The 16,577-nt window shown below is 28.7% G+C and overlaps 1 protein-coding gene across 1 annotated transcript; it reads right to left on the bottom strand.

Moving 5' to 3' along the window:
- Positions 1-107: 107 nt before the first annotated feature.
- cubi_01994 (uncharacterized protein) lies at positions 108-16,022 on the bottom strand (the record flags this gene model as incomplete). The annotated part of the gene is made up of 1 exon (XM_029019006.1): positions 108-16,022. The coding sequence occupies one exon, from the start codon at positions 16,020-16,022 to the stop codon at positions 108-110; it is 15,915 nt and encodes a 5,304-aa protein (XP_028876480.1).
- Positions 16,023-16,577: the final 555 nt, after the last annotated feature.

Raw genomic sequence — 16,577 nt, 5'->3', positions numbered from 1 at the left:
TTTAATTTTTGTAATTCAGAAATATTCAAATCTTAAAAAATAGCTAAAAAAGATCAAGATAGAAAAACTCAGATTTAAAGCTATTTAAAAGCGATTTAGGTATACTCTCATTTCTTAAATATAAGATGGGGAGACGCATTATTTTGAGAGTTGTCTAAAGCAACAATAATTTCCTTAATTAAAGAAAATTTACAGATTGGGATTTGCAGAGTATCTCTTTTTTCGTTAGAAAGTTCAATAAGGATTCCGTGAGAGCTTGCTTTGACTTCTCTAATATTGCTGATATTTACCAGCCAAATTATTTGAGACTTATAAAAATAGTTTCTTCCGGATGATGAGAAGTTTGAAGAGGAAGAAAATCCTGCTCCAGCCCCTTCTCCTGTTACCTTGCCACCAACTCCGACTCCACTTGATGCCCCAATTCCAAAACTTGAATTCATTCCACCAATTCCGTTTCCATTATTAGCACTACCCCCACCTCTAACAAAGCCATTTCCAAAGCTTGTTGAGGAGTTCCCTGTAAGGTCCCCTATTGAAAAGCTGGACATTAATTTAATAAGAACAATCGTTTTTGGGAAAATAAGTAAAATCAAAGGCATAGAGTAGTGATCCGTTGGAATAATAAAATACTGGTCAAGATGTCTAGCAAATCTTGGTCCAATAATATCTCTAAGTAACGCATCTTGAATTTCATAATCTCCTATCTTGCTATAATGAGAGTAAAGCATTCTAGGTATTCTTCTTCTATAAACTCTTTCTTTATATCCTCCAAGTGGTTTGTTAACTTCAGCTTGAATTCCATCTATCACATTATTTAGAGCTTGCCCAATATGGTCAATTGGTCTCACAACTGATGAAGTTACACCCTTAATAAGTCCAGTACAAAATCCTGTAAATCCACTCTTTTGAGCTCCTTCTATTGGTTTTGTGATCACATTACCAAGGCTAAGTATTCCTTGTGTAAGGTTATGTCCAGCTTGCACAAAACCTTGACGGAGGCTTGAAGTTTGCTGAAAATTTTGGCCTTGTATTAATTTTGAAGCATTTCCAAAGGAATTTGCTGAATATATTGAAGAGCTGTTGTAAAGTAATTCTCTCTGCCTTGAATTTATATATTCCGTGTCTAATGTTAAGTTTGAAAGGAGGTTAGTAATATTTGAATTCACCATAGAGATTGTAGAAAATGCCATATTTAAAGTATTCTTCCCAACTTGTAAAGGTACAAGTGGAATATTTACAAAAGAACTATGTCCTAAAACAGTACCAATTCTCCAAAGTAGTTCTGCCATATAATATTCATAAAAAGCATTTGCAATATTTTGAATAGTACCAATAGAATTCTCCAAATTATGTGATTCTAGCTTAATTGGAGCTCCTCTTAGCTCCAAAGCATTTGAAACTGTTAAAATTCTGAGTCCAATTCTAAACCATTCCGGGATATAATTCAGTTCAGAGAGAGGGATGGAACACCAAACATACAAATTTAAAGCTCCAATTTTTATCTTTTCAATTGAAAATGTCATATTTGGCTCAACTCCTTCTAAAACTTGATCCTTAGATAAAATACTTCTTATGTCCAAAATATATTGCCTGTTTAATGTATATCTACATTCTTCCACAAATTCATTCAAAATCCTATAAATATTAAAGTCAAAATTCAGCTCCAAATCATTAATCTCACAATCAAAGTTGTAAATTATTGTTTCCCATTGAGACTTTGCATTTGAACAGCTCCATTTAACTGTCATAAAAGGATTTATATCTTCTATTGGTTTCTCACTATTTGATCTATTTGCTAAAAGGACATATGGAGCCACTCCATTAGATCCTACTATAATGGAATTATCTAATTCTGTACTGTTACCATCTTCCAAATTTTGGTCTTCTATTTCTGTTGAACCATATAATTTACTTGAATTGTTTACATAAAACTTTGAATTTGATGAAATGTATTGATTGTCAATCTGTACATCACCTATTATAAACTTATAAGTTTCTATAATTCCATTTCTATTCTTTTCCTGTTTCTTAAACTGAATTGTACTTAACTCTAAGTATATTATTTCTGCTTCTCTATTTTCTGAAATTACTGATATTCCCAATTGGGAAATATCCAAAGTAATCTTTCTATAGTATGTATATATGAGTGACCACACGTCATTATTAACAAACTTATTAATTTCATACATTCTTCTTTGGTATAAATCTTCAATATGCATCTTTTCTATATTCAAATTATTTCTTATTTCATTCTTTTTTCTATCATCTTCATTATCATTATTTCTAATTGGTCTGTTGTTATTACGAAGTAGATTTAATAGTAAGGAGGAGTGGTTTCTTGGTGGAAGTATATCTATGTAAAGACCATTATTTCTGGCTGTTATAGAAATAGTAGCTATTGGGTAGTTATTCATTCCATTTCCTTTCTTTGCATCCTTGTTCAAAAAGTATCTAGAATTCAAATATGGATACATTGTACATAGCTTAATTATGTCTGATTCTGGTAATGATAAAATGTACCTCTTTGATTGGTATGGGTTATTTTGGTTATATCTAAAATTCATATCAAATGCCAATATACCAGAAGTTCCATAACTTCCTCCTCCTCCTCCTATTTGATTCTTGGATTCAGAAGCTTCTAGTTTGGGAATAATATACAATCTGCAGTTCCTTGAATTATACACAAAAGGAGATGACCAAGAAATTTTTAGAGGCTTTTTTTCTCCACTATTTATTATGTATCTAATAGTAATGTTATCATTTAGATCAGAAAACATACTACCAGTATTTGTCCCAATAGTTAAAAGTCCTGGTGAAAAATGGTTTCCTCCTGATGATAACAAAGAAAGTTTTCTTTTCTTCTTTCTTTCTTCAAAATTATGCTCAAAATGGTAAGTCTCAATATAAATCCTGGATAAATAATCACAATAATTGGTAAAAATAACTCCATCCCATTTATTATTCATAGAAAAGTCCTTCATTATTTTTAAAATAAATAAACCATTTGATGCTATAATCTCAATACAGTAAGTCTTTGGATTCACAATTATTCCGTCTTGAATTTGGTTTCCAAACATTTTTGGTATATGCATATAAAATATTCCGTTACTTTCTGATGAAATTAGTATGGGTTGAGACCACTTTGGGTTCTTAACTATAGTATTTAATTTATCCTCTCTTTCTTGGTTTACTTCTGATACATATCTACTTAGAAATAAAAGAATACTTTGGTCCTTGATCATACTTTTATTATTTTCTGAGTTGCTTGAGTTACTTGATTCTATACCTCCTGATCCTGACGATAACGGTATTATTCCTGACCCAGACTTTGATTTTGAAGCTTGTAAGCTACTGAATTGATTTGAATTAGAGTTAAATGATAAAGAATTGATTGGATTTTCTATTCTAATTGAAGTAACAAAGTCATTCTTGTTTGGACCTAAATGTTTCCTTAGTTCCATATTGGTATAATTAGAGGTGTTCTTTTCCATTGAATTAAAGAGAATATTTGGATCTATTTGGGATATGGAATCAGCCTTGTCAAGATTATCAGAACCTGAAGAGAACATAAATGAACTCCAAATAAACTGATCTTCTGTCTTGTTCTGAACAATAATGTGAGGGGAAATGGTAATGACTTTGCTAGAGCAAGAAAAATCATTATAGTAAAACAAAAGACTACTTTTAACTGTGAAAAAGTAGACCTTTCCTTCATTTACTATGGGAAATGAGTATGTACCATTAATTGGAGGAATTTCTAGTAATCCTATATTGGAACTACAATCATCATAATTTTTAATTCCTCCACTATTGTAAATATTTGTCTCACTGCTGTTTATTACCTCAAGAATTTCCTTTTCCTCCTTAAGGTATATCTCATTATTAATTCTCTCCCCAAGATTTCCATATTTTTCTTTTAAATTATCATATGAATTAAAATATATCTTTAGATAATTGTGTCTATTATTTAAAAGAAAGATCTTTTCTTCATCCTCAAGCTTATTTTTCATCAACTGTTTACTATTTAAGTTTGAAGAAGAAATAGAAGAAGTATTCTTCCCTCCTGATATCATTTTTTCATCTTGCTCATCTTCATTTTGACAGTTTAAACTTTTAGATTTACTTAAAAAGAAAATACCAGATTTTGTGTTTATATAAGGAAAAGGTGAATTCTCAAAAATAGGTACCACATTATGATTGGTCTTGTTAATAAACCAAGTGCTTATACTTAAAGCAATAATGTTATTTTGCATTTTACCAAAAAGAGACCCAAATTGGCTTTTAACTGACAAATTTCTATTGGTTTTGTCGATTATAGTACATTTTAAATCAATTAAAGAGTTATTATTACAATATAAAGTAAAAGGAGTCTCAGTTTCTGACATATTCAAGTCCAAAGGAGATGACCATTGTGTGAATAATAAGTGTTCAGTTCTACCAGATTCTGAATTAAACTCAAACTCATTTAAACTGTTAGTTTCTAACATTATTCTGACTTTGTACTGTAATTTCATTTCATTAGAAAGTTGGTATATATTATAATGATGCATTGGTTTGAGCCTAAACAAAACATTTGAGCATTTATGAAGGAGATTCTGATTTAATGATCTAAACTTAATATCCATTATGGCTGGAGATAAGTTAAAGAATGAAAAACTTGGATATAAGAGAATATTTCTAATTGGAATATTCCCTGGAAATAAAGATTGATAAGTTTGAATATATGACTGGAAATAAATTGCATTCTCTTTAAAGTGACTTTCAGATTTCTTATTATTCTTAAAATCTGGATATAAGTTACAAAAATGGGTTTGAGAAAGATTCAGATTTTTATTGGATACTAAAGGAGAATGAGTCCATCCTCTAGATTGAAGATATGAAAGATCCATCATATTATTACTTGGATTTGTAAATCTGCTTATTAAATTATTCCAAAAAGAATAGTATAAGTCAAGAATAAACTCTCCATTAGAAGTTTTGAAAATCTTCAAAAGTTCATATGTAATTTGGTGAAATTCTTCATTGAGTATATTTTCATCATTGTAATTATTCATTAATTTTGAATATTTTAGAAAGATCTCTTTATCAAAGAGCATCTGGTCAATATCATTGTCATTATTATATTGAGAATGGATATTATATATCTCCAAAAATCCAATAATGCATGGCCTAAAAATAACTTTACAGTAATTATTTAGTAGAGCAATTTGTGGAACTGACATCATATAATCATTAGGCAGAAAATAAGAGTAATAGAATCTTTTCTGTTTAAGTCTTTGGTTTAAATTATCATTTTTATGTTCAAAAATGTCTGTTGTATCATTTTCTCCATTATATATTTGATGCATAGAGTTTAATATTGTATTAATAATGTCTGTATTATTCAGCCATAAAGGTATCGACTTTGTTTCATTGTAACTTAAGTGATTATCTGTAACATATTCTGAATTTTCTTTTAACTTTTTAGCTTCTTCTTGTTGGAGAAAATCTTGCTCTTTTGAAAAACTATTAACATTTTTATACTTAGATTGATTATTAGGTACCTCTTGATTTAATATTAAATTTGTTAATTCTTTCTCTACTGATACATTAGAAATATCAAATAATTGTATTGGAATATTGTTTTCATTTAAAAAGCAAACTTCTAAGGGAATTCCTGTCTTATTTACAATTCTATTATTAGAAATAAGGCAAAATAATTTCTCCTGAGAATTGATTGGTATTACTTCTCCTATAATATTTTTGTATACGTAATTTGGATTATTAATCTTTTCTTTTGAAATAAACTTTTTTGAAGATCCTCCTATTGCACTTTTTCCAATTCCAGCTTTCTTTAAAAGTTTTTTTTCAAGATTCTTTTTAATTCCATTTTGGAAAGACTTGATTGATGATCTAGAGAAAGATTTTGAGATTGATTTAGTGAAGGATTTGTTTAGAGAGGGTGTAAATATTGCCGATGAAGCTTGGTGAATTGGATCTATTTCATTAGATCTTGCCAAAGTTCTTTCAAATTCCTCATTTTCCAAACCAGGTGCTTCTTCTTCTCCTAACATGTAAGAATCAAGTTTTAGATCAGAAAATAATCTGGCATAAGTTTCACTATCTTTAGAGATTTTGCCTTTAAGATAGTATAAATTATGGAATGGAATAATAGTATCGATACCTGCACTTGAGACAATATTATTTTGAAAATGTGTAAAACTAAGACCACTAGGAAGAGGTCCAAGTACTTTATTACATATATCATCATGATTCTCCAAATCTTTATAGTATTTAAGAACATTTTGAGCGAGATTATAAGACTTATATACTGTCAAGACTCGAATAATAAATTCCAGATCTAAATTCTTGAATTCTCTCTTAATTCTTAATACATCAATATCAATTGGAGCTGAGAATATGCAAAAGAGTTCATTAGGAAGAGAAACTTTAAGAAGTGGAATTTGGGAGTTACAATTGTTGATGTAATTGATGGAAATGGAAGAGTTAGCAGAAAAAGGTTGATATTTGACTTGGTTCTGATTTTGGTCATGAGAAGAAGCAATATCTATATTTGAATCAAGCTTAAACTTAATATCATCCAAATTGTTACAAGGAGACAAGATGAAAAGTTGTTCAAAGTAAAACTCTCTTTCATTTTCTTCTAGTTTCTTTCCCTTGAGATTAAAACAGTAATATGGGAAGCCAGTTAGATTAATATATTTGATACATGTCTTAAAAGAGTCAGCTTTTGTACCTTCTAAATAAATATCACTGAAGTTTTCAAGGTCAGATTCTTGTATCATAGGTTTTGAAAGGCTTGATAACTCAATTACTGGTTTATTACGATAACTAGAAGTGATTTTAGGTTTTTCATTAAAACTTCTTAAATCAGAATAATCCTTGTATGAACTTTTGTGAGAATTGTATGTGAAATTTGAATCTTGTTCATCTTTAAAACTAGAATAATAGTTAAAATATGACATTAAAGCATGTAGAATGCTTGGTTTTATATTGATTAAAACAGTTTTTGAGAAAGTCAAGTGAAGATACTTTCTATGTGACTTCTTGAAAGGTTTAACATATGGATCATAAAGAATTAAATGATCATAAAAATAATATACAGAAAATAGGCATCTTTCCAAAATTGGTTCCAAAATCTGATTATTTATATCCAATATACTTATCTTTATATTAGCATCCTTAATTGTATGATTGGTTTTTATTGGTATGATTTCAATTCTCCATTCAGGTATTGACATTTCTAGATTTAATATTGGAAGATATCCAAACTCATTTTCAAAATTATAATCATGATCATCATTCTTTCTATTACTTTTTTCCACGTTTCCTCTATTTTCATTATGATCACTTATTAAGTTAATAGAAAAATTGTCTAAGCTTACTTTTAAATCATAAATTCTTCTAATTGGAGGAGGACCCAAAGTTTTGATTCTAGATTTATTTTCCTCTAGGTCATCTTCAGATTCTTGTTTAATTAGCCCCCCATCGTCTTTGTCAGGTATCGAGTCACTTTTTAAAGTAGAAGTATATAGAGGAGAAATACTTGGACCATCAGAAAAGAGATTCTTTGCAATATCTAATAAAATTGATGAAAGAATAGGAGAAATTGATATTTTTAAACCATCAATTTTGATTAAGAATAACAATTCACTTAGAGATATTATAGTTGAATAAATTTCGGGTATATCTTTGATGTTACTTAAATACCTACCACTTGTTATTATATTAAAAGATTCTGCAATAATAATTTTTTTTTTGTCTTGAAAAATTCTGGGTATTTCATAAGTTATTGGTAAATATAAATGATTCTGATCAAATTTAAAAATGGGTTTTAATAAACTATTTGAGAAGTTTTTCAAGTTTAATTTTGAGTTTGAACTTTTTAATTCTTCTGTATTGAATTCATCTCTTTGAATCTCTGTAAAGTACACCAAGCTATTTAGTAGATTTAAGTTTCTAATGATTGTTTCGTTATAGTAAGTAGTTATACTACAATCAATATTAGTTTCCCAAATAAGTATTAATTTATCATTTAATTCCTCTATCTTTTCAGCATTGATTTTCTTTTGAGGATGACTGGTAAATCCAAAGATTCCATTTTCTATTTCTAATTTGAATTCAAATTTGAATACTGATTTTTCATTAATCTTGTTTAAAAGTAGCTCAAATTCTTGAATTATATTTTTTTTGTTATCTCTGAAAAATCTACTTGTGGAAGATTCCAATGCTTTGAAATCCATTTTAAACAAGAAGTTCTCATTCTCTTTTAAATCATTATTTGGATTTTCAAAATGACCAAAATTACCAGAATTTTTGAATATTTTGGGATCTTTAGGATCGTTAGAATCATAGGAATTACATTTTCTAATCTCTTGGTTTCTTTGATCTTCGTTTACTACAACTTTAGAAAAGGCTGAAGATCTCCAACTATGAGATAAGTAATAGTAAAAGTCGATAATGCAGTTAAAGCCAAAAAAGACTCTGGGATTGAAAGCTTTGAGTAAAATATGACTACCATATTTATTGGAAATCTGACAGATGAATTGTATTGAACACTTTTCTTGATTAAGCTTTTGATTAACCATATTGAGAGTATCTTTTATTGAATTATTATATATATTTGTATTATTGGCATTTTTATCATTTAATTTTAAAGTTTCATTACATAATACATCTCCTAATGTAAATCCGTGGATTATTCTTCTAAATCTTAAGTTGCTTGTTAAACGAATATCATCAAATTGATACTTTTTGGAAGTTATTGTAATACTTGTAAAGTCATCATTTTCTCCAAAGTGTAATAATCTTGATCTAATTTCACAATCTATTAGTTTCACCAACAATAATGGAAGAGAAGTACTTTCTAGGCCTTCTTTTGAATAGCTTGCATGAGAAAACGAAGTTTCCAAAGACAGTTTGGGTAATCTAACATTAATTAGTATGTTTCTTTTGTTATTTCTTTTTATGTTTGATCTTTCTTCTCCAATTAAAGTAATTTCTTCTTTCTCATCACAATTTTGAATTGTTTCTAAATTAGGCATTTTCAAATTACTACCGGAATTCAAAACCTGAGTAAATGAAGCTCTTTTTTGATCCTTTTGATTGAGAAGATTCTCTGATATTACATTAAGAATAAAAGTAAGTTGTTGACGAGATAGGCTTAGTTCTAAAGGAGACATGCTCACACTTAATAAAGAGATCTCTTTACTAAATTGATTTGAATAATCCAAATTCTTTAAATCACAAAGTATTCTTCCAATACTCATATCTGGAAAACTCTTAGTAGAACCAAATTCAACTAAAGCATTCAAATCTGGTAAAACTCTTCCTTGAATAGCTTCAGATCCTCCTTCCTTTTCAAAAATGTCCAAAATACCCTGATTAATTATCAATATAGTAGTCCAAATCCTCTCATTTGAAGATTCAAAGAATAATCTTTCTTTATTATTCTTATTCTTTTCCTCTTGAATATTGTAAAATTGTTGAATTAAATTGGAGTTATCTACTAATTTATTATATACCTTAATATTTCTTGTAGTAATCTCACAATAAGACTGGGTATCATCAAATAATTCCACATCATACAATATAGTCTTGAATCTTGGGTAGTCTGAGATAGACTTCTCTAATAAAAACAAAGATTCTCTATTATTAACTCTAGATAATATATAGTTTGAAATTTCTGTATTATCTATACTTGAATATTTTGAATTCAAATCTTTTATATTTTTTTTAATTGAATCATTAATAATATGATCATTTTTTAGATCTTCTGTCTCAATAACTCGTCTCTTAGAATCTATGTACATTTCATGTAAAAGATCCTGTAAAGTATCTTTGTATCTTTTTAAAGTTTCATCAAATACATCCATTGGATTCACATAACTTTCAATAATATCAAAATTGTCTTGAAATTCATCTTTTTGATTGAAACTTTGCAAATCATGAGAAATTGGATGGTTTTCTGGCAGCTTTATTACTGAATTATTAATGGATAAGTAATATAAGAAGACTTTTTTTGCTGTCATATCTTTTGCAACCTTGTAAGATTTACTAATAAGAGTATCCAAAATACCATCATTAATATATTCTACAAATTCCAGAACATCTTTAGAATATAATATGTAACATATGGAATCCATATAACATTTTAAGGCTATATTAAGCTCATCTTTGTATTCATCTTGAAAATCATTGACTTTGTAATCTTCAATATAGTTTTCATCCTCAGTATTGCTATTATTTTTAGTATCAAAATTATAATTTTTATTATTATAATTATTATTAGAACTGTTCTTTAAATTATTGTACAAATTAATATACATAAGTAAGAGTGGATTACTTTCATTTGAGTCTTCTGAATCAGGATTGAAGTGTCTAGTTAAGATACATTTATTATTGATAGTAAGTGAACAGTTATTCACTGAGATCTTTATCATTTTGTCTCCAGTACTAAATGTATCCATACAAATACAGATATTATTAACTCCTGCCGTAATGTAAATTTTCTCATCTTTGATCATAGATAAAGATCCACCTTTAATAATATGAGTTATTCTAATTTTTGGACTTTTTTTATAAGAATTAGTTATTATAGACTTATCATCTTTATTTTGGTATCCCTTCTTTTTTGATGTGTCAATATTAAAAGAGAATTCTGGTAACCCAACTTTGTCACTTTCAATATTGAAATTAGATTCATCTAAGTCTGGATCAAATAGACCAGAGAACATCCAATCTTGATAGTAATACTCGTAATCATTGTTTAGGTACTCCGAAGAAGGATCAAAAGAAGAATTTTTATTCATTTTAAAATCACCATTACATTTATGATCACTATCCTTATCTTGATCACGAGAAAGATGATATTCCATTGAAGCATCCTCAGAGAAATCTGTATTAGTGTTTGAACCAGATGCAAAGGATTTTCTATTCTTATTTAAGGAAATTCTGCTTAATGTTGGACTTAAATAGGAGTTACACATTATGGAATCTAAACCACTTTCTTTGCTATTATTGGAATTATGTGATAAAAAATATAAATCATGCAAAAACAGGTAAACTCTTTGAATATGTAAAAAACTAAATCTTGGGGGCATTAGAATCATACAATGAATCCAGCTATTTTGGTTATCCAAGTTAGCTAATATGAATCTTAACTCCTTTTTTAATTCTTGTTCTCCAAAGAGTCTTCCATTAATTTGGAACTCATCTAGTAAACTTTGAGGATATGAATCCTCTTTATCAAATTTATTAAATTCTTCATTATTTATGCCTGACTGAATTAAAAATTCTCTCATATTTATCATAAATTGTAATTTCCCATAGTAATCAAGATCACAAAGTCTAAATGTATTACCATAAATTGAAGTAATTTCATTATCATTCACCAATCCTGCTTCTATGCAAGTATAGTAGAACTTATTCAAATAGTAAATCTTGTCCATAGTTTTTAAGTGAAATTGAGCAATTTCTGAAACTTCTTTTTGGTAAGACTTTACACAGTCTATTAAGCTTAGTATTGTAGGCTTATCCCAATAAAACTCTATTGGAGAGGATACTATTGAAACTTCTAGTAAATCTTCATCAATGTTATTCCCATTTAAAGTAAAGAAGATTTCAAGAGTACTATCATAATCTTCAATTGCATCTTCAAAAGCATTGTCATTATCAAATGATGACTGCTCCAAACAATTGTTATGTTCAGAATTCCTGGAATTTTGGGTTTGAGTTAGGCTTTGAGTCTGAGTCAGGTTCTGGATCTTTTCAGAATGATTCATAGTAACTAGGGATTTTTTGTCCAAGTTCTTGTATATCTCAGAAATATCTGAGATTACTGGATCATATTCAGAAACTGTAAGTAGAAATGGTTTCCTAGTGTATGAAGAATACAGCAAAGCTCTGTATAGATTGATCTTTCCTTGATAAATTGAATCTGTAGAGTCAAAAGATAAGTAACTTGAGATACCCTTAATAGATCCCTGTACTAGATCAGTTTCTTTATCATTTGAAAGAATTGTAAAGCTAAATATGTCAGATTTGATAAAGCATTCAATTTTCATTGTTTTATTCATCAAAAGAAGCACGTTCTTAGCTATTTTTGACTGAACTTCTTTAGGATTTTCCTCCATTCCTTGAATATGATTATTTTGATCGTTCTTAACTAAAACATCTGGCTTTGGTGATTTAGGTAAATCTTTTCTATTTGAAAAGTCTGAATTATTATCTAATATTTTTAATTTCTTAAAAGATTGTCTTGATTGGTCTCCAGTTAAATGATCACTATGCTTAGATCTTGAGAACTTTCTTGTATATAAGGTATCAGGTGGAAGATAATAGTAGCCCATTAACATAGGCAAAGACAATGAATTATAAAAAGATAGAGGGATATGCATCATATACTTGATTGTATCGTCATTTATAGTCAAAATAAACTGTTGTAAGTTGCATTTTATAATGATTGAAAGATTGTCTTTTTCAGAACTGATCTCCTCTTTCTTCTGATTGTAAATGATTGTGTTAAGTAAAACTGGAATAGGATGAAGAATTGTAAACTCTTTATTCAATTTAAAACCATCAATAATAGATTCAGAATCTTCTTTTAATTCATTAATATGAGAATTATCTGGGCTCAAATTTAATATATTAGGTTTTAATTTCTCTAGATCATGACTATCTACCTTTAAATTCTTCTTCAAGTAATTAAGGTACTTAATTTGAGTATTTGAAAATTCCACTGAAATATCCAACTTATTAAGCTCACATATGGTTCTTGTATTAATAAAACAGTTTCCAAGAAATATCTGAATAGAAGAAAGAGAATTTGCTTGGTCTTCAAAGTCACTAGAAATTATGTGAAATATTGGAGAAGATATTTCTATATCAAAATGTATATAATCGGGAAAAGAATTATTTGATGATAAGTATCTTACATTATGACTCTTCTCAAGAAGATTCTCAACAAATTCATCAGAATCTTCAATTTGATTTTGATTCCCAATAACTATTTCTTTATTAATTTGATAAAAGTTTTTCTCTTTACCATGAATATTCTTTGAATATCTTTGGTCACAAAATCTAGAGTCTGAATTCAAAATATCTTCTTTTTCTTTTTGAATCTTTTCTGGAATAATGATTACAGAATTATATAAATAGATCAAAGAATAAATATCAGAAACAAAGTGTGGTGTAATGAAGATCTCTAAAGGACTAACTTTCAACACAAACTTTAGAGAATTTCCTTCATGGCTTACATTGTGGGTAAAGTAGATAAATATTGAAGATGAACTATTCAATTGATTATTTTCAATATAATTACAACTTTTCCCATCTTTTTCATTAGTTCCTGAGTTCTTTGAATCAATTCCTGAAATAGTACGTAATATTGACCCTAAATTATAAATAGAAGGAGTCTTAATTTCTCCTCTTCCACTCTCCATATTATTGGTCGCTTTTTCATTGTCTTTAGCTTTTTTTTCACTAATTATATCACTTCCATGATTGTTATTGAAAAAAAGAATTCTTTTTTTAAAATGATAAAGAGACAAATTATTAATGTAAGTAGAAAAATTCCAATCATAACAATCTTTGTCATTCCTATCAATCACTGAATGTATGTTAAATTGTATATATAATTCGTGAAGCTTTAAAGATAGATATGCTGATTCTATAGAAGGGTTAGGAATAGATTCCATAAACTTTATATTAATGTTTCTATTTGTATTAATATCATTAATATTCATTTGATTGTAGAAATTAGTGGATAAATCCGACTTAATATCACCAAGTATTGGCTTAGTAACATCATCAAAGACTGTTATACCAAAATATGCCAATCCAAAAGTGATTGAAAATTTGGTAGGAGTTTCAATTTTCTCAAAATACTTTTCATTTGTAACAGCTGTCATTATTACATCCATTTCTTCTTCTGTGATCAGTCCATTATTAGAAGATACAGTAAAATCACCTTCAGAATATATACCTCTTTGATGCATCATATAACTCGGGGAGGAAGATATATCTCTTCCCATAGCAGAATCCTTATAAGCATTATTATCACCACCTTTTGTTCCTGTTCCGATAATCTTTCCAATTGCCCATTGTGTCCAGGATGTGTTGTTACCAATACTTTCAGAGTTATTTCTGGCTCCAATAATTAAGTTATTTCCATGAGTTCCTTCTCTGTCTGTCTTAGATATTCCAGAGGCACTATTAACTATCAAATTTCCGTTTTCCATTTGAAGTGATTTTGCATCAGAGGAGATATTTCTTAACTTCTTTCTAGAAGATGCCTCAATAATAATCCTGTTAATAGCTTCTTTTGCTTTGCATCTCCATTTAGTTATATGCCTAACACTTAATACATCATCAAGAATTTGTAGTCTAGATAGTTCCTCTTCATTTAGAGGTTGAACTACAACTCCAAAGAAATTGGCTTCGTTACCTTCATTATTGTATAGCCTAATAGCCTCTAATCTTAACTTTCTTGAGTACAAGGAAATGTACTCATCTTGAGTTGTTGTTTTGAGAGAAACTGGATCTAAATTCACAAGATGAGAATTTTTCATTAAAATTTCACGATACCTTTCTTGTCTCTCATTTAAACTTTGTAAACTAAAAATGATTGGTCTTAGATGGCTTCTTCTTAAAATGATTGTATGCTCAGTTATACTATGTACCTGAAGTATTCCTTTAAGTTCGTTATTTACTGGTGAATGAGAAATATTCAGGTGAAACGTTAAGGGCTTCAAAATATACTCAAGTCTCCAGGCTCCTAAGCTCTTTTGGGAATCATTATCATCATATATTAACAAATACTTTGATTCTAAGGCTTTAATTGTACTTTTGTCATTTAAATTTTTCTCTTGATAAGTCTCAAGTAATTTATTTCTCACGTTCACTATGTTCACCATTTCATAGCTTGGTTTTTCATTTTTCACCTGGCCTTTACCATAATTACGAGTAGGACTATGAGTAGAGTTACGAGTAGGGCTATGAGTAGGGCTATGAGTAGGGCTATGAATAAGGCCATGATTAGGACTATGATTAGGACTATGACTATGAGTATGACTACGAGAGTGATGATGATGTCCAGCACTAAATTGAGAATCCAACTCTTTCAACCCTCTTCCTCTCCTGGAATTAAAGTTGAAAGAGTTTGGAAAGTACTGACCAATATAAATACCAACTTCATTAATCTCAATGATTTTGTAGAGAGCGTTTGGATCATCCAATTTCTGGTTCCCAGAGCTCTGGGAATTTGTATTCCGATTACCAAAAGAATCTGCTGTTACTACAAAACCTGACTTAATCATAACTCCCATAATGATATCACTTCTTGTACTTCTTGAGTGGTTTATAACAAGCTTCTCATCATTTGACTGAAACCCTACCATACAAACGTGGATATCTTGAATCTCCAATTGAATATTTGCAACTATCTTCTTAATTATTCTCCAAAGTAAATTGGTCCCATTTGCTGAATTATTTGTGTCTTCTGAACCTCCTGCTAAAGATTGAGAATCCTTACCACTATTATTATTAGTACCATTATTAAGCTCTTTTCCGTGCTCCTTAGGTAGATTCCCAGTACTTTTCGGAACTTCATTTGGATTATTGCTCGAATTGGATAACTCTCCATTCAAAAAACGCTCGTTTAAACGCTTCTCTTTAAATTGAATCAACTTTTCTTTTGCTTCTCTGAGTTCCTTTCTTAAAGTCTCCTCATCTACATCACCATAATCTTTTGGTCTTACTACAACATGTATTTCTTTGAGCTTTATTACCAAAGGCTTGTAACCTAAGGAAGTCCAAGGTATAGTAATAGAAACATGACCAATTTGACCAGAAACTATTGATAATGGAAGATGTAAAATATCACCAAGATTTTCTTTCAGTTTTAAATTCTCCAATACCAAATTCCCTGATAATACTCCAAGTCTTAAATTCTCACGACTCAAGTTATATACATATGGTTCCAAATACCTTCCAAGCAGTCTCTGTAGTATAGTTTCCAACATTTCTCAAACTTAATCTTTATATACCACATATATATATATTTTCATGTGCTCCAATATAATTATATAATATATAAATTAATTATTACTTATATTAGCCTATTTTTTTTACCATATCATTTGCAATGTACTCTTCTCAACCTTAAAAGAATAAAGAAAATATATTTTTTCTTCAATTAATTCTTCAAATTGGATTGAAATTTACAAGCTTTGATTTAAGTCTTGCTGGAAATTTATAAACTTTATAGCTTTGTTATTAAATTAATAATATTGTTTAAAACTGAGAAAAATATTAAAAACGAAATAATATATAACTTTCTTCAAAATCTACATTCCTTATATAATTGAACATATAGTTAATTGTGTTTACGTCAAATATTTAAACAAATACTCAAATTTTGTTTATTTTTATTTGTTTTTTTATTAAAAAATATTTCACTTTTAATTTGAATTTTTAGTCAAATTTAACTATTAATTTTAAAAAATCCCCTCACATTAATTTTCCCCTCTGGATATACAAAATTATTTTATACCGGCATTTAAATGTGTGCATGCAAA

Source organism: Cryptosporidium ubiquitum (genome assembly GCF_001865345.1).
Source record: "Cryptosporidium ubiquitum isolate 39726 chromosome Unknown contig_12, whole genome shotgun sequence".
NCBI lineage: Eukaryota > Apicomplexa > Conoidasida > Eucoccidiorida > Cryptosporidiidae > Cryptosporidium > Cryptosporidium ubiquitum.
The sequence above is the reverse complement of the archived record's forward strand: the minus strand, read 5'-3'. Positions and strand labels throughout refer to the sequence as shown.